The sequence below is a fragment of the Staurois parvus genome, unplaced genomic scaffold, assembly GCF_062004578.1.
Source record: "Staurois parvus isolate SC_StPar_1 unplaced genomic scaffold, SC_StPar_1.0 ptg000374l, whole genome shotgun sequence".
Lineage (NCBI taxonomy): Eukaryota > Metazoa > Chordata > Amphibia > Anura > Ranidae > Staurois > Staurois parvus.
In genome coordinates, this window is record NW_028318170.1 from 294,239 (window position 1) to 319,376 (window position 25,138).

General features: G+C 44.8%; 1 protein-coding gene across 2 annotated transcripts in view; it reads right to left on the bottom strand.

Annotated features, from left to right (window-relative positions):
* The window catches only part of LOC149456138 (NACHT, LRR and PYD domains-containing protein 12-like), a 77,961-nt gene that overhangs the window by 43,097 nt on the left and 9,726 nt on the right, over nt 1-25,138 (bottom strand). Inside the window, exons 2-6 of one of the 2 annotated variants that reach the window (XM_089685379.1) lie at nt 23,598-23,665; nt 14,906-15,208; nt 11,909-11,947; nt 9,682-11,404; nt 5,494-5,616 (exon numbers count right to left, since the gene is read on the bottom strand). In XM_089685379.1, the coding sequence (XP_089541505.1) occupies nt 5,494-5,616; nt 9,682-11,404; nt 11,909-11,947; nt 14,906-15,208; nt 23,598-23,634 (2,225 nt within the window). In that variant the 5' untranslated portion in view covers nt 23,635-23,665. Of the gene's footprint in view, nt 1-5,493; nt 5,617-9,677; nt 11,405-11,908; nt 11,948-14,905; nt 15,209-23,597; nt 23,666-25,138 lie in introns of those variants that run through there. The other variant, XM_089685380.1, reaches the window with a different exon arrangement.

Genomic DNA, 25,138 nt, shown 5'->3' on the forward strand with positions numbered 1-25,138 from the left:
GTCTCCTCACACACTGCTGTTGTGTTGAATTTTTTGACATAGGGTGCTGGCAGATTACGGGCCTCCCATTGCTGCTGCCAGTCCCCTAATCTGCCATGGGCCCCTATACCGCCTCCTCATGCTGCTGCCAAGTCCAGAGTCTGTCATGGGTCCCTGTACGGCCTCCCATTGCTGCTGTCTCCATCGCCACATTCTGCCATGTGCCACATTCAGGTCTCTTCACACTGCTGTTGTGTTGAATTTTTTGACATAGGGTGCTGGCAGATTACGGGCCTCCCATTGCTGCTGCCAGGCCCCTAATCTGCCATGGGCCCCTGTACCGCCTCTTCATGCTGCTGCCAGGTCCAGAGTGTCTCATGGGTCCCTGTACGGCCTCCCATTGCTGCTGCCAGGAGGCAGCAGGGTCGCAGCAGTGTCAGTGGAGGCAAACGGCCACGGAGTAGAGCACCAGCTCCACTGCAGCCTACCACCACGGCCAGTAGTGGTGCCGGTGTGCACGGAGGAAGTAGCAGTCAGCCAGTGAGGAGTAGCGGAGGCAAAGTTTCCTACTCTGCGGTGTGGCAATTTTTCGTCAAGCCGCCCGAGGAAGTAAACGTAGCCGTATGTCGACTATGTGGCCAGAAAGTCAAGCGTGGCCAGGGGGCCCATGTTGGGACTACAGAGTTGCGTCAGCATATGCAGCGTCGCCATTCGGTGGCCTGGGAAAAACGTGATAAAGATACGGCGGTTCTGCCTGCCCCAGCCCAGGGTTCCATTTTGTCATAGGGTGCTGGCAGATTACAGGCCTCCCATAGGTGCCGCCAGGCCCCAAATCGGCCATGGGCCCCCGTACCGCCTGGTCACGCTGCTGCTGAGCCCACAGTGTGACCTGGGTCCCTGTACGGCCTCCCATTGCTCCCACTCTGCCATGTGCCACTTTGAGGTCTCCTCACACTCCTGCGGTTTTCCATTTTGTCATAGGTTGCTGGCAGATTAGCGGCCTTCCATAGGTGCCGCCAGGCCCCATATCGGCCATGGGCCCCCGTACCTCCTGGTCACGCTGCTGCTGGTCCCACAGTGTGACCTGGGTCCCTGTACGGCCTCCCATTGCTTCCACTCTGCCATGTGCCACTTTGAAATCTCCTCACACTCCTGCGGTTGTCCATTTTGTCATAGGTTGCTGGCAGATTACAGGCCTTCCATTGGTGCCGCCAGGCCCCATATCGGCCATGGGCCCCCGTACCGCCTGGTCACGCTGCTGCTGGGCCCACAGTGTGACCTGGGTCCCTGTACGGCCTCCCATTGCTTCCACTCTGCCATGTGCCACTTTGAGGTCTCCTCACACTCCTGCGGTTTTCCATTTTGTCATAGGTTGCTGGCAGATTAAAGGCCTCCCATAGGTGCCGCCAGGTCCCAAATCGCCAATGGGCCCCCGTACCGCCTGGTCACGCTGCTGCTGGTCCCACAGTGTGACCTGGGTCCCTGTACGGCCTCCCATTGCTTCCACTCTGCCATGTGCCACTTTGAAATCTCCTCACACTCCTGCGGTTGTCCATTTTGTCATAGGTTGCTGGCAGATTACAGGCCTTCCATTGGTGCCGCCAGGCCCCATATCGGCCATGGGCCCCTGTACCGCCTGGTCACGCTGCTGCTGAGCCCACAGTGTGACCTGGGTCCCTGTACGGCCTCCCATTGCTTCCACTCTGCCATGTGCCACTTTGAAATCTCCTCACTCTCCTGCGGTTTTCCATTTTGTCATAGGTTGCTGGCAGATTAGCGGCCTTCCATAGGTGCCGCCAGGCCCCATATCGGCCATGGGCCCCCGTACCGCCTGGTCACGCTGCTGCTGAGCCCACAGTGTGACCTGGGTCCCTGTACGGCCTCCCATTGCTTCCACTCTGCCATGTGCCACTTTGAAATCTCCTCACACTCCTGCGGTTGTCCATTTTGTCATAGGTTGCTGGCAGATTACAGGCCTTCCATAGGTGCCGCCAGGCCCCAAATCGGCCATGGGCCCCCGTACCGCCTGGTCACGCTGCTGCTGGGCCCACAGTGTGACCTGGGTCCCTGTACGGCCTCCCATTGCTGCTGCCAGGAGGCAGCAGGGTCGCAGCTGTGTCAGTGGAGGCAAACGGCCACGGAGTAGAGCAGCAGCTCCACTGAAGCCTACCACCACAGCCAGTAGTGGTGCCGGTGTGCATGGAGGAAGTAGCAGTCAGCCAGTGAGGAGTAGCGGGTGCAAAGTTTCCTACTCGGCGGTGTGGCAAGTTTTCGTCAAGCCGCCCGAGGAAGTAAACGTAGCCTAATGTCGACTATGTGGCCAGAAAGTCAAGCGTGGCCAGGGGGCCCATGTTGGGACTACAGCGTTGCGTCAGCATATGCAGCGTCGCCATTCGGTGGCCTGGGAAAAACGTGATAAAGATACGGCGGTTCTGCCTGCCCCAGCCCAGGGTTCCATTTTGTCATAGGGTGCTGGCAGATTACGGGCCTCCCATAGGTGCCGCCAGGCCCCAAATCGGCCATGGGCCCCCGTACCGCCTGGTCACGCTGCTGCTGGGCCCACAGTGTGACCTGGGTCCCTGTACGGCCTCCCATTGCTTCCACTCTGCCATGTGCCACTTTGAGGTCTCCTCACACTCCTGCGGTTTTCAATTTTGTCATAGGTTGCTGGCAGATTAGCGGCCTTCCATAGGTGCCGCCAGGCCCCATATCGGCCATGGGCCCCCGTACCTCCTGGTCACGCTGCTGCTGGTCCCACAGTGTGACCTGGGTCCCTGTACGGCCTCCCATTGCTTCCACTCTGCCATGTGCCACTTTGAAATCTCCTCACACTCCTGCGGTTGTCCATTTTGTCATAGGTTGCTGGCAGATTACAGGCCTTCCATTGGTGCCGCCAGGCCCCATATCGGCCATGGGCCCCCGTACCGCCTGGTCACGCTGCTGCTGGGCCCACAGTGTGACCTGGGTCCCTGTACGGCCTCCCATTGCTTCCACTCTGCCATGTGCCACTTTGAGGTCTCCTCACACTCCTGCGGTTTTCCATTTTGTCATAGGTTGCTGGCAGATTAAAGGCCTCCCATAGGTGCCGCCAGGTCCCAAATCGCCAATGGGCCCCCGTACCGCCTGGTCACGCTGCTGCTGGTCCCACAGTGTGACCTGGGTCCCTGTACGGCCTCCCATTGCTTCCACTCTGCCATGTGCCACTTTGAAATCTCCTCACACTCCTGCGGTTGTCCATTTTGTCATAGGTTGCTGGCAGATTAGCGGCCTTCCATAGGTGCCGCCAGGCCCCATATCGGCCATGGGCCCCCGTACCGCCTGGTCACGCTGCTGCTGAGCCCACAGTGTGACCTGGGTCCCTGTACGGCCTCCCATTGCTTCCACTCTGCCATGTGCCACTTTGAAATCTCCTCACACTCCTGCGGTTGTCCATTTTGTCATAGGTTGCTGGCAGATTACAGGCCTTCCATAGGTGCCGCCAGGCCCCAAATCGGCCATGGGCCCCCGTACCGCCTGGTCACGCTGCTGCTGGGCCCACAGTGTGACCTGGGTCCCTGTACGGCCTTCCATTGCTGCTGCCAGGAGGCAGCAGGGTCGCAGCTGTGTCAGTGGAGGCAAACGGCCACGGAGTAGAGCAGCAGCTCCACTGAAGCCTACCACCACAGCCAGTAGTGGTGCCGGTGTGCACGGAGGAAGTAGCAGTCAGCCAGTGAGGAGTAGCGGGTGCAAAGTTTCCTACTCGGCGGTGTGGCAAGTTTTCGTCAAGCCGCCCGAGGAAGTAAACGTAGCCTAATGTCGACTATGTGGCCAGAAAGTCAAGCGTGGCCAGGGGGCCCATGTTGGGACTACAGCGTTGCGTCAGCATATGCAGCGTCGCCATTCGGTGGCCTGGGAAAAACGTGATAAAGATACGGCGGTTCTGCCTGCCCCAGCCCAGGGTTCCATTTTGTCATAGGGTGCTGGCAGATTACGGGCCTCCCATAGGTGCCGCCAGGCCCCAAATCGGCCATGGGCCCCCGTACCGCCTGGTCACGCTGCTGCTGGGCCCACAGTGTGACCTGGGTCCCTGTACGGCCTCCCATTGCTTCCACTCTGCCATGTGCCACTTTGAGGTCTCCTCACACTCCTACGGTTTTCAATTTTGTCATAGGTTGCTGGCAGATTAAAGGCCTCCCATAGGTGCCGCCAGGCCCCAAATCGCCAATGGGCCCCCGTACCGCCTGGTCACGCTGCTGCTGAGCCCACAGTGTGACCTGGGTCCCTTTACGGCCTCCCATTGCTTCCACTCTGCCATGTGCCACTTTGAGGTCTCCTCACACTCCTGCGGTTTTCCATTTTGTCATAGGTTGCTGGCAGATTAAAGGCCTCCCATAGGTGCCGCCAGGCCCCAAATCGCCAATGGGCCCCCGTACCGCCTGGTCATGCTGCTGCTGAGCCCACAGTGTGACCTGGGTCCCTGTACGGCCTCCCATTGCTTCCACTCTGCCATGTGCCACTTTGAAATCTCCTCACACTCCTGCGGTTGTCCATTTTGTCATAGGTTGCTGGCAGATTAAAGGCCTCCCATAGGTGCCGCCAGGCCCCAAATCGGCCATGGGCCCCCGTACCGCCTGGTCACGCTGCTGCTGAGCCCACAGTGTGACCTGGGTCCCTGTACCGCCTCCCATTGCTCCCACTCTGCCATGTGCCACTTTCAGGTCTCCTCACACTCCTGCTGGTTTCCATTTTGTCATAGGTTGCTGTATGGCCTCCCATTGCTGCTGCCTCCACCGCCACACTGTGGCTCCAAACACTGGTTTTGGCCCCGTGACTGGCCAAATGAGTGAAATGTGCGGTGATTCTAAGATCGACGGCACTCATCTGCATGTCATACTGACTGACAGTATTATTTCTCTTCCCCAGCAGACTCCAAGGGCATTTAAATTAAAGGTACAGTGTTCTGCACTAATATTAAGTCTCTCTGAAGCCTAGAAACACCCTTTTTTAAGTTAAATTCACAGCGAATATATTCGACTCAAATCGAATATTGTCCACGAATTCGCCGAATCAGTCGAATCGAGTTTTTCAATACTTCGCTCATCTCTATTGAGTATCTTTCATGGTTCAATAAAGCTTTGTGTGTTCCCCATGTTCTTTGCGTGTTCTGTCCTGCCTACGCTTCCGTCACAGGAGTGTTAGTGAGCATTGCTTCCTCCTTCAGAATCACACGTGAGAACGAGCCCTAAGGGTTTGTATTGGATCCTATTTCCTGCTTGTTATGGATAGGGATGTTCATTCCATATGTACAAAGCCTGCTCACAGGTCTACTTCAAGGAGAACCCCAAATCCCATGGATGAGATCACAAAGAGAAAGATTCCCTCAGAGAGGAGAAGACATGAGAAGAGGAAGGTGATGGAAGATTCTACATCGGTGAGGATGGAGGACACCCAGAGATATCAGGAAACACCGAGAGACGGGAACAATCACAAGACGTCACATTTCCCGATCACTGCAGGATCACAGATCTCACTTACCGTAATGTCTGAATTTTACTCTCCGGGTTCATCAGAAAGGAAAGATCAGGAGGACCCGATTCATCTTCTTCTGCTCTGTCCTCTCCCGGACAATCTTTACTGGGAATAGCACATCTCTCGAACCTAAACCAACAATGAGACAATAATTACCACCAGGAATGTATGACCTCTGACAACACGCTAACAATGTAACACCCAACATTTCCCTCCCACATGGCTGCCTTCCCTCCGGCTCTACACTCTCATGCTGGTCCTGATGTCATTGGTGGCTATGATCGGTCTTTGAAGTCACACTCTAGACAAAACGTTCGATGCCCCTGATATATATATATGTACTGTATATACAGGATCTCCGGACTACCTACACAAGAGGTTCCATTCATCAACACATTCTGGGAAATCCTGGAACACCACTTTGGTTAACATATACAATGCAGTTCAGACATTCCCATCTCCGCCCACTTCTGCAGACAATTGGTCCCTCCAATGTTGGGGTGATGATGTCACACCCCTGGAATTATTTCCCTCCTCCAGATCTCTGAACACTAAGCTTTCCCTCCACTGGCTGGACACACCCATTCCTGTCCACCAATGAATGACTGGCAGCTCACACCTGACCCGGCAGGAGGAGGGCGATAGGTCAGTCGGCACCACTGCTGAACACTGGACAACCTCTACGAGGTGCAGACACACTGGGGAGGTCATAGAATCTCATGATGGGACATAATATCCCAATACTGGGGGCTATGAAGTGAGATGGGAGGGATTGCAGTTATCATTCCCCTCCCCCTCTCATCTCCCCCCCATACAGGTTTAGGGGAACCCTTTATATGTGTCCTGATAATAACAAGACCCCCGCTATCATCCTTTCATCTTGGGGGTCTGTGCTGTATATTGGAAGATAGGAAAAGGGGGAATGAAGAGGGAACCTTCCAGACAAGTTTCTCACCATTTCACAAGAGATCGACCTTTGGACAGATTTGTGATTTATTATCTCCACACAGCCTCGTCCTTTATACTGGATTTAATGGAGAGATTGGAGATTGGATGGTGTGTGTGCCCTAGAAATCATTGTCGGGGCGATTTATAGAAGGGCCCTGTGAATGGCTCAATATTCACACAAAAGTCACAAATCATCTCTGTGATGTGTGGAATCTGTGTGAAATGTTGCCTTTTATAGGGTGAATGTGACATTCCCTAACATTCGATCAGAAGAGAAAATTGACCCAATTACATTCAACCTGAAGAGTTAGAGAAGATTTTATCTCCAGTCATAAGAAGAGAGTGAATCAGGAAAATACTGCATTATGGCCACTAGATGGAGCTGATGGTCAGAAGAAATAAATATTAAGTGTACTGAATCGTCTACTACAGAGATCGATCTCCTATACAGAACATACGATGTACAGAGATCGATCTCCTATACAGGACACACAATGTACAGAGATCGATCTCCTATACAGAACATACAATGTACAGAAATCAATCTCCTATACAGAACATACAACGTACAGAGATCGATCTCCTATACAGGACATACAACGTACAGAGATCGATCTCCTATACAGGACATACAACGTACAGAGATCGATCTCCTATACAGATCATACAATGTACAGAGATCGATCTCCTATACAGGACATACAATGTACAGAGATCGATCTCCTATACAGAACATACAATGTACAGAGATCGATCTCCTATACAGAACATACAATGTACAGAGATCGATCTCCTATACAGAACATACAATGTACAGAGATCGATCTCCTGGATTCGGTATGGCGGTTCCCTCTGCAGTATGGGATCCATGACACAGCCAGTGGGGAGCTCAGGAATCTCCATACACGGAGCTCAGCTCTTCCACACATTATTCGCTCTTCTGGTCGAATGTTCTTAGGACGATGTTCTCCTAGGATGGAATGTCAGGGAATGTTACATTCACCCTGTGAAAGGCCACAGATGGAAGCTGACATCTCACACATATTACAAACATTGCCGGGAATTTTGGTGACTTCGGCACAAATTGTAAATCCTTCACACAAAGACCATCTTTGTATCCTCCAGATCCTCTGCAACAAGTACATGTGGAGTTTTGGGGGATGGGGTACATGTGGGTGACATGTGATCATGTGTGTGATGAATGGTATAATTGGGGGAGGGGCAGGGAAAGGGTTAATCCGATGTAAATGGTGCGATTCTCCCAGAAGTCCTGACTTCAGTGACACCAAGTCAGTCCCCCCCCAGTGTCAGAATGCCGCCGCAGTCCCGCTATAAGTTGCTGATCGCCACCATTACCAGTAAAATAATAATATCCCAGTATCTATCCCGCCATTTGTAGGCGCTATAACTTTCACATAAACCAATTAATTTACACGTATCGGGATTTTTCAGCGAAGACACGGAGCGGAAGACACGGAATGGGGGACACGGAGCTGAGAGACACGGAGCGGGGGACATTTTGGTGTAAATTTATGACAAAATTTGATTTTTAATTTTTTTTCTGGACATGTTTTACAGCAAAAAGTAAAAAATATTGGGTTTTTTCTCAAAATGTTAATTTTTTTTTGCTTATAGCTCAAAAAATAAAAACTGCACAGAGGATCAAATACCACCGAAAGAAAGCTCAAATTGTGGGGGAAAAAAGGACAGAAATTTCAACTGGGTGCAGCGCTGCATGACTGCGCAATTATCAGTTAAAATAACGCAGGGGGGGGAATCCTCTGAAGGAGGTGGGGGGGAATCCTATGGAGGGGGAGGGGGGGAAATCCTCTGGAAAAGGGGGAGGGAATCTTCTGGAGGGGTTAAACTATGAAAATCAATCAAGCATAAAGCAATAATCAGATGACATCACCAGCATTCCCGGGATATAGACATTGTGGTCACATGATATCCGAGTCCTCCCCGGATTGGAGCAAAGTGTCAGCTGAAAGCAGCGCTGGATTATGGAAACAACGACCAGCAGCAGAAATGTCCCCGACAGAAGCTGAAAGCTGTTGCTGAGAGATGTGGGGGGCGGGGTCTCCTATTGTCATGTGACCTGCAAGGAGGACACACCTACAGTGGTCCTATTGGTGCAGCCGCCGACAGTGTCATGGCAACGCATGTCACCTGCGCATGCTCCATGCCAGTTTACTGCTCACGCATGCGCTCAAAGTCTATCCTGCACCGGCCGCCGTTATCATGGAAACGCATGACATCAGCGGTGGGCAGGACAAGACGGAGGCAGGTCACCAGTGTCATGGAAATGCATGACACCGACGCCACACAAGCCAATGGGCGGGCAGGGTTGCAGAGATGAGCTGTGAAGAAAGAAGAACAGAAAGGAAGCCGATTGAGGGTCGGTTCACACTCCATGCATTTCAGTTACTTTTCATCTCCATCTAAAACGCACAGAAAGTAGGTTACATGGTGGTCAATGTCATAGTTCACATCAGCGCTTGCAGTTCCAGTGTGTTCAAGCCGAAGAAAAAAGCAGAACACGCCGCATCTCCTCCACACAGAACTGCACTGGAACGCGCAACATGCATTAAAAATGCACCGGAACACAACAAAAATGCAGTTTTTCATGCGTTCCGATGTTCTTTCATTCATTCCAGTTGGTTTTCCCTTCTCTCTTTCTTCAATTTAGAAGGAGACATGTGTGCTCCAGTGCGTTTTTGATGTGTTTTGCCACAATCTGCAGAAAAATGTGAGCGGGCACATGCGTTTCTGCTACGCTCAGGTGTGAATGGGATGTGCTTGGGAGGAAGTTTTTAGGCAACAAGGATGACCAGGGAGGAAAGGTGAGGGGTAAATAAAGCACTGCCTCAGAAGTCGCAGCAAAGTCACAAAGATGAAGACAAATGTATGACTTGCTGGTGATTTTACATTGAAGTCTATGGGAGGCGTGCAGCTCAAGAATCACCCAAAAGTAGAACAAGAAGTATTTTTGTTGTTGCAGCGACTCGAGGTGCAGCAATTAAGAGAGAACCCCATAAAATCTGTGTGTTTTCATTTCACCTGCAACTTTACATGTCACCAGAATGTCGCTGGAAAGATCCCACCAGTGTGACCCAGGGCAGAGGACTGAGGAAAGAATGAGTTCCCAGGACTTCTAACACGTGTGGTCTGATAATCCCCGTTATACTGTATGCAGGTTCCTGCCCATTCTCTACATTCAGTTAGGATATCCTCACACTCACTTACCTGACCTCCTGACACCTGTGTAGGAATGGAGACAGGAGTTTCTGCCACTCCGGATCCACAGTGAACGATTCAAAAGATAAAGACTGAAAAGTTTCTCTCTTCAAAGCCTTCAAGCAATAGCTCAGCTCCTTGGAATAATTACTTCTCATCAACAAGTGATCAGTATATGAGCCCCACAGCTCCAGACTTGAACAACCAGACATGACGCTCCTAATGAAGTCCTCATCCTGAGTCTCATACAGATAGAAGATGGTCTGAGGATAGAGATCTCGATCAATGTACTTCATGGCCCATTTCATCACTGCAGGTCTGGCTCGGAGTGAGATGTTGATTCCTGTGATCTCTGAGAATATCTTCACCTGATCTTCATTTAGGAGACCAAACAGGAATTGTACAGCTAATGATAAATGTGAGTGCCGGAAACTGAAGTCACGGAGTGATTCTCCTTTACAGATCTCCGGGAGGAAAGTACCTTTCATAAATCCCAACCAATCATCCAGCACATAATACAGAGCAGCAAGGAATTCCTGTACACTCAGGTGGATGAAGCTGTAGCAGGTCTGGGTGCGGATGTCCCAATGAAAGATGTTCTCATTCAGAAATACAGACTCCACCTCAGACAGAGAAAGTCCATGTCTTTCCAGATCTTTCTTCTCAAATAAGATTTGTTGCTGCAGAACCCCCTGATTGGCCAGAGCACACAGCTTCTTCAGACAGGTTTGTTTCCTGCGTACAGACTGCTCCTTGCTGTGATGGGTTATTAGAACCTCCAGGTAGAGAAGGTAAATTGAAGTCGTCGTTTTACACTGAATTACACCCAAATCTTTTCCTATTTCTTGTTTCATTACAGTGCAGACAATCCAGCATGTGATGGGGACGGCACACATGGTGTACAGAACTTCATTGTCTTTTATTATACTGAGAACCTTGTCTGCATCTTCCTTATTTCCAAAGAATTGATGGACATATTCCTCTCGATCGTCCCTTGTAAATCCCTGGATTTCCACATTGCGAGGACCATCAATGAATGTGTTAAGTTTCTCCATGGCCAGTGACCTCGTGGTGATGATCAGAGAAGAATGTGGGAGAACCTGTCTCCTGAGCAACCTTTGGAGAATTATTTCCTTGTGGTTTTCTTCGTGACAAACCTCAGATTTCTCCTCCAGAGTCCAACTCAGCTCATCAAACCCATCAACTAGAAAGAGAAGTTTTCTTTGACTTTCAGGATCCTCTAGAAGAGACACCAGGTCATCTGAACTCTCTAGTCTGCAGGCTCTGGATAAAAGTCCCACAAGGCTTATGTTTCCAGGGATGGTGTTGATTTCTCTACAGCTCAGATAAAACAGAAAGTCAAACTTGTCTTGGTAGAGATTCCCAGAGGCCCAGTCCAGCATGATCTTCTTGGAGGTCATTGTTTTCCCAATCCCAGCAGGTCCTTCTAACACCACAATCTTAGGGATACAACCAACTTCATCAGGGTCAAAGAGGGCCTGGATTGTGGTTGGGGAGGATCCATCAGAAGGTCTTTTCTCCATGGTCTGTAGATGTCTGCTGCCTGAACTCCTTAATTCTTGTTCTTTTCCCTCTTTTTTCTGGGGTCCTTTTCTCATCGATAACTTGATGTATCTTTTCTGTAGATGAACAGTCTCCCCCCTACAGGGATTATATTCTTTAATCTTCTGGAATTCCTCTTTCATAGACACTTTGTGTTCCTTTTTGAAGTCTTTATGAGAGAAAGGAAAATATTTTATTCCTCATACACACATGAAATAGTATTTATAAGACAGAGTTGGAAATATTATATTCTAACTATAAACCCGAAGAGTGGAACCCTAAAAGAAGATATCTCATGAAATACAGGAGGATTGTGGAAGCATCCAAACTATGGACTCACCATCCAGAGCAGAGGAGCAAAGAGAAACCATGAAGGGTCCCCCTGACAGCTGGGGCCCTTTCCTTTGGTCCAGGGGCCCTTCCCACTAACTCCCACCACAGGGCCTTTTATAAGCCCCGGCTCACACTGCTGCCACTTATCAATGACTTATGACACAAAGTCACATGACAAATCAAAACACATTTATTTCAGTAGGTGCCATCCTAATCAATGTGACTCAAGCTGCTAGTACAACCTTTGTGACCCTGGTAGTTCCACCACTGATCCAGACTACAACAGAACAAAATGTTCATCCAGAAGAGACTCCATATGAAAAGTTGATGTCCTACTAACCTGATAATCTGTTGTGTGTCATCTTCTTCTTCGGTTTGGCTGAAAATAAGATGAGGGAAGTGATTAGTCCTGACAAACCTCTGAAATGTATAAAATAATAACTAAGAGAGTTATTAGTGTAGCAGATCCTCCCCGACACCATCATCCCACCAACCCTCTGTAGATTGGAGTCTCTCTTCCTTCTATTTCTCCATGCAGGTGATGGGGAGTGTCTAGGTCTGCCTGGTAACATCTCAGCATATTGCAGTGACATATGACCATAGTGGGGGGACCAAAACCCCCCCAATTCTCTATGCAGGTTTTACAGGCACACACCTGGAATCTGGAGTCATGACTCCTCTTTCTGATGTTGGTTCAGGTGGATGCATTGGGCACAAGGCTCAGAACTTCGAGTAACAGTCATGAGGGCCTCCCTGTACTACAACTATAAATATGGAGGGTCTGTATAATAGGCAAGTGGCTGCAATTGTATTGCTGTGCTCGGCATGCTGAGTGATGTCATTGTGTTATGGGGACTAACTGCCAGCATCCTGGGGAATTGTTACTCTTGTGTCCCTTTCAGAATGTTCCTGAACTCCGTAGTCTTTTCCTTCATCCACAATTTTGATACCCAAATTAATTTTATTCTGTAAACTCCCTCAGGAAAGATTGTTTAACCCCTTAATGACTGAGGGTAAAACAAATGTTAATGCCTGAACACAAATATGTCATCTTGATCTGTGTTAGTACATCTGTACATATCAATGCAACTACATTGTGTATCCAGGAGGATCATACCACGTCTTGTCAGGACAAACTGGGCTTCATTTGTTGGGAAACGGTGACAGGCATCTCCTGATTGTTTATTATCAAAGGAGCTTCAACCAGCATGGTATCTTTGGAAACTTCATGGACCTGATGAAGTCACGTGATGCATGACGCAATGCATCGGACAGAAGCATAGTGACGTCATTTCCAATTGCGGCCGTGATCGCCGCCATCTTAGTTTTCAAAAATACCATGCTGTTTGTGGGCGTTTGCAGCCCTTTTCCCTTGTGAGTGTATTTCTTGCATTTTTCATGTTCTTTAAATAAAATGAACATTACTGCACTATGAGGATTCCCTCTCTCTTGTTCACTTATGTATGACATCTGCTATATGCTTCTCGGTGATGCTGAGCTCCCAATCACCAGGGAGGATTACTGCTGTTTTTCACCTATGTGATGTGGGTCAGTTTATGAGGTGAGTGTGCATGCCTGGTGATGGTGGATACCACACAGCACAGTAAAGGAGAAGAGTCACAGTTTTCTGCTATTCACCTGATGGACTGTCTTATTGCACTGTTTTGATGATATATATATTTTCACTGTTTATTATTGGTCCCATATTCTATATTACCTGTGTTGAGGTTTTTATATGTGGACCTCATTTACATTACATGTTTATTGACATATACACTGACACTATTTATGTATTTATTATTGTTTGGTTGAGGATTTATATTTATATATTATTATTGTCAATATTTGTTAGCACAGCACTAATTTTACATTTATTATTTTTTAGCGATGGAACACTTTTTGGGTGATTGCTGCTTCTTTAGATTTGTATATCCTGTATGTATACAATGTATTATATAATAGATCCTGTATGTATACAATGTATGATATAATGTGTCCTGTATGTATACAGTGTATTATATAATGGATCCTGTATGTATACAATGTATGATATAATGGATCCTGTATGTATACAATGTATGATATAATGTGTCCTGTATGTATACAATGTATGATATAATGTATCCTGTATGTATACAATGTATGATATAATGTGTCCTGTATGTATACAATGTATGATATAATGGATCCTGTATGTATACAATGTATGATATAATGTATCCTGTATGTATACAATGTATTATATAATGGATCCTGAATGTATACAATGTGTTATATAATGTATCCTGTATGTATACAATGTGTTATATAATGTATCCTGTATGTATACAATGTGTTATATAATGTATCCTGTATGTATACAATGTATGATATAATGGATCCTGTATGTATACAATGTATTATATAATGTGTCCTGTATGTATACAATGTATTATATAATGGATCCCGTATGTATACAATGTATGATATAATGGATCCCGTATGTATACAATGTATGATATAATGGATCCCGTATGTATACAATGTATGATATAATGTATCCCGTATGTATACAATGTATTATATAATGTATCCCGTATGTATACAATGTATTATATAATGGATCCCGTATGTATACAATGTATGATATAATGGGTCCCGTATGTATACAATGTATGATATAATGGGTCCCGTATGTATACAATGTATGATATAATGGATCCCGTATGTATACAATGTATGATATAATGGATCCTGTATGTATACAATGTATGATATAATAGATCCTGTATGTATACAATGTATTATATAATGGATCCTGTATGTATACAATGTATGATATAATGGATCCTGTATGTATACAATGTATGATATAATGGATCCTGTATGTATACAATGTATGATATAATGTGCCCCGTATGTATACAATGTATTATATAATGGATCCTGTATGTATACAATGTTTCTTTCTCTCCATTCATAAAGAAATAAAACACAGGGGCGGGCTGCACAATGACTGATCACTGAGGCTGCCAATCAGAGGCTATCACAGTGATCAGGTGACCGGGAAGTGGGAGTCTCAGGTCCCGATCATTAGTACGATACCCGGGGCTCTTGGTGAGATCCTAGTCTCTGTGCAGCGCTCCCAGCACAAAGAGAGGTACACAGATATGGGGCCCCCAGGATAAAGACCCACTTCTGTGAGGCCCCATATGTGCGCACTGTCAGCGGGAAGGGATTCATCCAGTTGGAAGCTCCTGACTGGTCGCTGGCTTTCCTGGATGACATTCCTAGTTCTTCCTCACACAGATATTGATCAGGAATTGGTAGGAAATGGTCATTATAGACGGGAACTCACCATTCTTGGCTCTCCTCTCCTGGAGGTCATTTGCAGGTCCCATCAGACCAATCAGTGTAAAGACTTTAATGGTGACATCCAGAGCCTCTTCTTCTCCATATGTGCCTATAAGGATGTCCTTGATGGAGATGCAGTTGTTTTTTTCTAGTTTTCCTCGGGGGATGGGAAGTTTACCTCCATAAGAGAAATCAGACAATTTGTTCCTAAATCTCTTGAAGTCACATCCTTTCAGATCCTCCAGAGAATATATGAGAAGATCCCCGGGGGTTTGTGTGACCTTTCCCAGGACACCAGGAGCCGACCCTGCAGAGAGGACAATCAGCAACCATAAACATTCATCCTGATTGGATGATTTCTGACACATGACAGCTGATAAGTCTGTACTGGCAGCTGGTAATGCTATAAAGAGCATATAGAAGAGGAAGGAAATCCCCCAATATGTCTATATGTACATTATGTCACTATAATAAAAAGAGTGAGCGCTATAGAAATCCTAAGCAGCCGATGCACCAAAAGGTAAACCAAAAACCTACCAAGTAATCAAAGAATAAAGAGGTGCGGCACTAAAAAATATCTAAATTCAACAAACAAACAATGTATCTAAAAGGTGGATGTAAAGTGACAAATGTGCACAACATAAAATAAAGGTGCTGATGGTGAGCACTATCAATGTGCTAGGTGTTCTTGGTCAAACACAGTTCTATAGACAGTTCATAAAGTGCTATGAAGGTGAGATTTCATCCGGGGTAACCCAGGTCCATGCATCTTACAGCATTCTGGTGGTGTGCTGTGAAATATTAAGAATGCACACTCACCAGATGTGCATCCTTTATGCGCATATGCGTATAAATATGCTCCAAGGATGTCTGCTGGAAGCCTCCTTCAAAACTGGGTCAGCCAGGTCTGGTCAAAACTGCTATGGATCCCCTTCCCCTGGGTATTAAGCAGCGCCTGTGGCCTCTCTCCGAGATGGGCTCTATGCAAGTATCAGCTCACCATGCTGCTGCCCCGATGCAGGCAGTCCCCTCTCCGGCGGCCTCTCACTAGCACGGCGGCTCCCTCAGCCCATTCACTCCGCTCGGCGGCCCCGTTCAGTCCCGGCCACTCCCGCACTTCCTCTCCTCCTTCCCGCACAGTGCTGAGCCTAACCTTCCACGAAGCCTACAACGCCAGCTTGGAGCCCTGGGACGTCACGTGCTCCCGCCCTGCCCAATCAGGGTCTGCCTGTCTCGCGGAGTTGACGTCATCACACCTGGTAACATCAGCAGGCCGGAGTCTCCCTGTCCAGGAAAAGAAAAAAAAAAAAAAGGAATGGAGCTGGGACGGGGAGGAGTGCGCTGACTGGGCAGGGCGGGAGCACGTGACGTCCCAGGGCTCCAAATAAAAGTGATACTCATGAGCTAAAACGTGATATTCTCTTTGTGCAATAAACTTATAAAAAAAATAAAAAATTATTTAAAACAAATATCAAATTAATATGTGAGGCATCAACACTAAACACATACTCATGATTTGTGTGAAAATATCAAAAATAATATCCAAATGTGTCGCGCTTCACAATTGCAAAATCAATAACAAACATATAACTGGCATAATATAATCAGGAAAAAACATGTGCTTCAAACGGTGCAATTCTGTGCAGCAAAACTTAGAAACAAGTGCACAATCATAAATTATTATAAGGTCCACTTTGTGCTTCAAATCTTGCCAGTGCCAAAATGTGCTGAGCAACACTCCCAGTGCTAAAGAATAGGTGTACGCTCACCTTACCAATTAGCCAAACTAAGTGGCTAATATCGCTTTTGTCCCAACAGGACTAAATGATGATTTCCATGCAGGGTGCTTTTTTCCACATTCAAATGGATGGGCCTGTGTTACCACTTTTCTCCCACCAGGGGTCTCCCTCACTCCTTTCTATCCACACTGAGCCTTAGTGGACAGTTGGGGCAAAGACTGTGTAATGCTTCCACCTCCCGGCAATGGGGGATAACATGGAAAAGGGAATAACAATAGTGCCTTATCCTTTTTAAGACCGATGCTTTTATTGAAACGAAAATTCGCACTCACATATTTCGGTGCTAATATGATCAGCTGCAATGTGCCCAGATCCTCAATTCGTATTTGCCGCTTCTCCACATCAGCGTTGTGACGTCAGAGCCCCTCCCCTACGCGTTACGCCACAGGGTCACGTGGCTTCATCAGGGGGAATCAATTGGACGCCACTGTGCTGTGCTCTCTTATATAGGCCATCCCGTCGCCATTTTCCGTGTGCGCGCGGCCATATTTATGGGGTTCATTGCCGCAATATGTTTGTCGGCAATGGGTATAATGTATACCTTTAGATTTATTCGTTCCATGTTATTATCTATAAATTATGGACCTACTATTCTCTGACTATTGTCATTCATTCATACAAATGGGATCTAGGCATCATTACAACCGTTCATTTACATAACAAAACTAACAACATGACAACATCAATTATATTCATTAAAAATATTCATTAAAAATATATATAATAAAAACATCTGTATCCTTACTATTACCCACTGTTTTCATTATAAATAACTAACCTTTATCAATAATATTATGCAAATAATGATATTTCACCAGTGCCTATCTCCTGAATTTAAAATTGATTAAAACATTTTATTATATTTATTTATAACTCATTTATAACTCATTGAAAAATTTAAAAATGTATATACTGATATAAATCAAATTTACAATCTTTATATATAATTAAAATATAAAATATTGATTAATAGCACATATTTAATATCTATTTAATCATAAAAAATATACTAAAATAAATTATAATAACCACATCAGTTAATCACTCATTCATTCCTGCATTTTAATCATTATATTTTTAAAAAACGGGTGATAACACAGGATTATGATGTACAATTAAATATTAATCATAAAATATTTTTCTTAATTATTTTTTATTTTTCTAATTTAATCATGATTTTAGCTAATAAATCTTAATATAAAAAAAAAAAGCCTTTAGTTTCACAAGAAATAAATTGCTTAATTTTATATTCCTTGTTATCATAAGTATTAGAAAATATAAATCTGCGTTTGTCTAGTTTCAATATTTCCCAATGTTTACCATAGACAGTACAAAGCAGTACAAAAGATTATCTCCAAACATTGGGAAATATTGAAACTAGACAAGCACCTTAAAAGTATTATTCCTCAGAAACCAAAATTCATATATAAAAAAGCACAGAATTTAAGAGACAAATTAGTAAAAAATGTATTGGAACCATTCAAACCAAGTACTTCTACCTTTTTTCAGGGTAAAGGGTTCTATGCATGTGGTAGGTGCTATAGTTGTAAGAGGGTTAAGAATAACCCCAAACGCAGATTTATATTTTCTAATACTTATGATAACAAGGAATATAAAATTAAGCAATTTATTTCTTGTGAAACTAAAGGTGTCATTTATGCGTTAAAGTGCCCATGTAACCTAATTTATATAGGTAGAACTAAAAGGGCACTGCAAGAACGCATTAAGGAGCATGTATATAATATTAACAGAGGGTACAAATACCATCATGTCTCCCATCATGAAATGAGGTGTTTAGCCCCCCGTGGTCTTAATAAAGAATTTGATTTGACTTGCTTCATTAGTAATTTTTGATGTTTAAATTTACTAGGTCATTTTTAGCACATTTTAGAGTATTTAAATTTTATTTTTTTTTTTTATATTAAGATTTATTAGCTAAAATCATGATTAAATTAGAAAAATAAAAAATAATTATGAAAAATATTTTATGATTAATATTTAATTGTACATCATAATCCTGTGTTATCACCCGTTTTTTAAAAATATAATGATTAAAATGCAGGAATGAATGAGTGATTAACTGATGTGGTTATTATAATTTATTTTAGTGTATTTTTTATGATTAAATAGATATTAAATATGTGCTATTAATCAATATTTTATATTTTAATTATATGTAAAGATTGTAAATTTGATTTATATCAGTATATACATTTTTTAATTTTTCAATGAGTTATAAATGAGTTATAAATAAATATAATAAAATGTTTTAATCAATTTTAAATTCAGGAGATAGGCACTGGTGAAATATCATTATTTGCATAATATTATTGATAAAGGTTAGTTATTTATAATGAAAACAGTGGGTAATAGTAAGGATACAGATGTTTTTATTATATATATTTTTAATGAATATTTTTAATGAATATAATTGATGTTGTCATGTTGTTAGTTTTGTTATGTAAATGAACGGTTGTAATGATGCCTAGATACCATTTGTATGAATGAATGACAATAGTCAGAGAATAGTAGGTCCGTAATTTATAGATAATAACATGGAACGAATAAATCTAAAGGTATACATTATACCCATTGCCGACAAACATATTGCGGCAATGAACCCCATAAATATGGCCGCGCGCACACGGAAAATGGCGACGGGATGGCCTATATAAGAGAGCACAGAACAGTGGCGTCCAATTGATTCCCCCTGATGAAGCCACGTGACCCTGTGGCGTAACGTGTAGGGGAGGGGCTCTGACGTCAAAACGCTGATGTGGAGAAGCGGCAAATACGAATTGAGGATCTGGGCACATTGCAGCTGATCATATTAGCACCGAAAAATGTGAGTGCGAATTTTCGTTATCAATAAAAGCATCGTTCTTAAAAAGGATAAGGCACTATTGTTATTCCCTTTTCCATGTTATCCCCCATTGCCGGGAGGTGGAAGCATTACACAGTCTTTGCCCCAACTGTCCACTAAGGCTCAGTGTGGATAGAAAGGAGTGAGGGAGACCCCTGGTGGGAGAAAAGTGGTAACACAGGCCCATCCATTTGAATGTGGAAAAAAGCACCCTGCATGGAAATCATCATTTAGTCCTGTTGGGACAAAAGCGATATTAGCCACTTAGTTTGGCTAATTGGTAAGGTGAGCGTACACCTATTCTTTAGCACTGGGAGTGTTGCTCGGCACATTTTGGCACTGGCAAGATTTGAAGCACAAAGTGGACCTTATAATAATTTATGATTGTGCACTTGTTTCTAAGTTTTGCTGCACAGAATTGCACCGTTTGAAGCACATGTTTTTTCCTGATTATATTATGCCAGTTATATGTTTGTTATTGATTTTGCAATTGTGAAGCGCGACACATTTGGATATTATTTTTGATATTTTCACACAAATCATGAGTATGTGTTTAGTGTTGATGCCTCACATATTAATTTGATATTTGTTTTAAATATTTTTTTTTTTTTTTTTTTTATAAGTTTATTGCACAAAGAGAATATCACGTTTTAGCTCATGAGTATCACTTTTATTTGGAGCCCTGGGACGTCACGTGCTCCCGCCCTGCCCAGTCAGCGCACTCCTCCCCGTCCCAGCTCCATTCCCTTTTTTTTTTTTTTCTTTTCCTGGACAGGGAGACTCCGGCCTGCTGATGTTACCAGGTGTGATGACGTCAACTCCGCGAGACGGGCAGACCCTGATTGGGCAGGGCGGGAGCACGTGACGTCCCAGGGCTCCAAGCTGGCGTTGTAGGCTTCGTGGAAGGTTAGGCTCAGCACTGTGCGGGAAGGAGGAGAGGAAGTGCGGGAGTGGCCGGGACTGAACGGGGCCGCCGAGTGGAGTGAATGGGCTGAGGGAGCCGCCGTGCTAGTGAGAGGCCGCCGGAGAGGGGACTGCCTGCATCGGGGCAGCAGCATGGTGAGCTGATACTTGCATAGAGCCCATCTCGGAGAGAGGCCACAGGCGCTGCTTAATACCCAGGGGAAGGGGATCCATAGCAGTTTTGACCAGACCTGGCTGACCCAGTTTTGAAGGAGGCTTCCAGCAGACATCCTTGGAGCATATTTATACGCATATGCGCATAAAGGATGCGCATCTGGTGAGTGCGCATTCTTAATATTTCACGGCACACCACCAGAATGCTGTAAGATGCATGGACATGGGTTACCCCGGATGAAATCTCACCTTCATAGCACTTTATGAACTGTCTATAGAACTGTGTTTGACCAAGAACACCTAGCACATTGATAGTGCTCACCATCAGCACCTTTATTTTATGTTGTGCACATTTGTCACTTTACATCCACCTTTTAGATACATTGTTTGTTTGTTGAATTTGAATTTAGATATTTTTTAGCGCCGCACCTCTTTATTCTTTGACTATATTTACATTATCCTATGGAGGGACTGGCTGTGATAATGTCACATGACCTCTTCCAGGATGGTGTGTTACCTCTCAGATGGATGAATATTGAACACAAAAACTTAGGGGTCTATTTATAAAAAAGAAATCACCTCCATGAATAATCTCCATAATATGTCAAATGTGTTTATTTCCTTTCATCATCAGCTCCATCTAGTGGCCATATTGTCATATCTTAATGGTTGAGGTATTTTAAGAAAAATACTGTATTATAGCCACTAGATGGAGCTGATGATCATAGGAAGTAACCTATTAGATACATTATGGGGATTATTAGTGATGGCTGTGCAAATGACACAAATTCATAATACATATTTTATATATAGACCTCCTAATGTACAGTTATGTTCAAAATAATAGCAGTCAGATATCACTAACCGGATCAATCACTGTTTTTGGTAGAAATTATATTTCTACATGGCAAATAATTTACTAGCAGGTGTAGTAGAGTAATAGAAATCCAACAGACCCAACAGTCATGACATGCATGCTGCTGATTCTGTGTCATTGAATCACTCATTGAAAGGGGCGTGTTCACAATAATAGCAGTGTGGAGTTCTATTAGTGAGGTCATTCATTCTTTGAAAAACAGGTGGCAATTATTGCCCTTATTTAAGGAAGGAAGGCAGCAAATGTTGGACATGCTGGTTACAGTGCATTTCTCTCGGAAATTCTGAGGAAAATGGGTCGTTCCAGACATTCTTCAGAAGAACAGCGTACCTTGATTAAAAAGTTGATTGGAGAGGGGAAAACATATAAAGAAGTGCAGAAAATGATTGGCTGCTCAGCTAAAATGATGGCAAATGCTTTAAAATGGCAACCAAAACCTGAAAGACGAGGAAGAAAGCAAAAAACTACCATTGGAATGGATAGAAGAATAGCCAAAATGGGGCGGACTCAGCCAACAATCAGCTCCAGGAAGATGAAAGAAGGTGTGACGTTCCCTGTGAGGACTGTTACAATTAGAAGACGCCGATGTGAAGCCAAGCTATCTGCAAGAAGTCCCCGCAAAGTCCCACTGTTGGGAAAAAGACATGTGCTGAAGAGGTTACAATTTGCCAAAGAGCACATTGACTGGCCTAAAGAGAAATGGCGCAACATTTTGTGGGCTGATGAAAGTAAGATTGTTCTTTTTGGGTCTAGTGGGCAGAGACAGTTTGTCAGATGACCCCCAAACACTGAATTCAAGCAACAGTACACTGTGAAGACAGTGAAGCATGGTGGTGCAAGCATCATGATATGGGGATGTTTCTCATACTACGGGGTTGGGCCTATTTATCGCATACCAGGGATCATGGATCAGTTTGAATACATCAGAATACTTGAAGAGGTCATGCTGCCTTATGCTGAAGAGGAAATGCCCTTGAAATGGGGGTTCCAACAAGACAACGACCCCAAACACACCAGTAAACGTGCAACATCTTGGTTCCAGACCAACAAGATGGACGTTATGGAGTGGCCCCCCCAATCCCCGGATCTTCATCCAATAGAAAACTTGTGGGGTGACATCAAAAATGCAGTTTCTGAGGCAAAACCAAGAAATAGAGAAGAACTGTGGAATGTGGTCCAATCATCCTGGGCTGGAATACCTGATCACAGGGGCCAGAAGTTGGGGGACTCCATGCAACACAGATGTACAGCAGTTCTCAGAAACAGTGCGACTACAACCAAATATTCATGAAGTCATTCAAAGGAAAGCAAAATCTTCAAACATTTCTCAGTTTATATAGTGAATGTTGGAGTTTGTAAAGAAGAATACAAACACTGCTATCTTTTTGAACCGTCTAATATTCACTTTTCTTCCATTTTGTAGAGTAACAACACAAATTTGATGTATTTTTCTTCATGTTGTGATTTGGAATAGAATGTGTCGTGTTCCCAATGCATTTGTGTGGATGGAAATAAAAGCTATTAGAAGGATTTTCAGCTTTAGTCACTTTTTTCATCACACTGCTATTATTTTGAACACAACTGTATATGTAGGGATGATCATTTTAAACATCACGTTTATTGATTGTTTGATAGTAAACAAAAAAAAAAAATTATAAATCCTGTAAAAATGTTACCCCGATAAAAGATATTTGTGATCATCGTGAACTAAGAACTCCGATTACCCCCAAATCTCAAAGAAATATGTGTCATCTACCACGGGGCTGTGTCCTCCTTAGGATTATAGACAAAGGATTCCCCCGACCACTGCACAGCTAACCATACAATTTGGGGTCATCCAGTCATTATGGATCACTGGGCCATCTCAGAAGATCATTTCCATCAATGATAAATAAAATCTGAAGACACGGGAATGTGATTGTGGAATCTCCTGAACTCTTCTAATGGGAGGACTGACCAGATGTCTGCAGGAAATGTCCAGACTACAGAGACAGAGGACATCCTATCATCTAATTCCAATCTCTGGAGATGTGAGATGGAGGAAACCATTGGAAAGGATTGTCAGGATCAGCAGTCATACCTTGTGAGGAGGAGGATGAGGAGGAAGAGGTCGCCATGACATCAGGAGATGACCCGAGATGACATCACCTGAAAGGAGTACAAACAATCATAAACTCATTTGTGGTGCGATGAACAGAACCAATAAGAAGGATCTTGTTCTCTTATGTGAATAACGATTGGCCACCTGGTTGTCCAATCAGAGAAGATCAGAATTGGATGGACTTCTGTCATTTACAACCCATAACTCTGAAGATCAATCAGAACCTTCATCCTGGCATTCATCTGATTGGTATATCGGGTCACACAGGAATTTTACCCTGTTTAGGGCCACAATTTATACAGACTCGTACTTTTAGGTGTCACCTCCACAAATCTGTGCCATTTATAGCCAAGTGGATTCTTCAGGAAGGTCGGTATTTATGGATCATAAAAACAGGTCAAAACAAAATCAACTTGTTTTGTGGCTTTTTTGTGGCCACTTTGTCAGGAAAAGGTGTTCAGTACACTTTAATGGGTGGGATCTGTATATACCTGCAGCCCAGAGTATACAGTACAGTATACGGATATGTCCCCCACATGTTACACATATTAAATCTAAACAGACCCTGAGAGTCGGCTGTGAAAGGAAAGCAATTAGTTACAAGGACACATTGACTCCAGCACACAATGGGTTAGAATGGTCCTCCCATAACACCGGAGGTACAGTAACTGACACTGACATCACTAGTGACACTGAAACAGTGATCAGATACAGTACTGTACACTATCACTGTACTAATGTCACTGACTGGGAAGGGGTTAACAGAGTCCTGTGTAACCTCAGGACTCTGTGCTGTGATTGGCTACAGCCAGACCTGATGACAGAATCCCATTGTAGCCACTGACAACCTAGAACAGGCTGGATGACATACATGTACGAGATCCAGCCTGCTGGTGCGGAGCTCCCCCAGTAAATGTACTGTGGGTAGGCAGAAACCAGTGAAGATGATAATACACGAGGGTTACCCCCTCATCCCTGCACCCAACCCGGACACATCATTATTACACGGGTTCTGAGGATCATTTCATTCAGATAAGGCACCAGGTGAGATTACCACCTTAATCAGCCACAGAACCCGTGTAATTCATATGTGTTCAGTACCACTTCCCCCCCACCCTATAGCACAAATACTGCTACAGGGCGGCAGGGCTGTGCAAAATTACATATATTTTGCATTTATGGGTAGGGGACACGTGAATGCACTGCCCTACATGTGCTGCCATTGGTGGCTACGACTGTCTATTACCGGATCCCAGCCAGAGATTCCCCCCCGGCACCCAGTGATTGCTGGGGAACAGTGACAGGGGAGAGGGCTGTATGTATCTCTCCCCTGTCAGCTCCAGCATGCTGCTTTGTTTTGCTCTGCATAGAATGTCTCCCTAGTAAAACACTCCCAGCACACAGTTAACCCTTTGATGGCCCAAGATGTTAATCCCATCCTGCCCAGAGCTAATAGTACAGTGTCAGGGCTTTTTTTTTTAGCATTGATCACTGTATTGGTGTCACTGCAGATGTCAGAG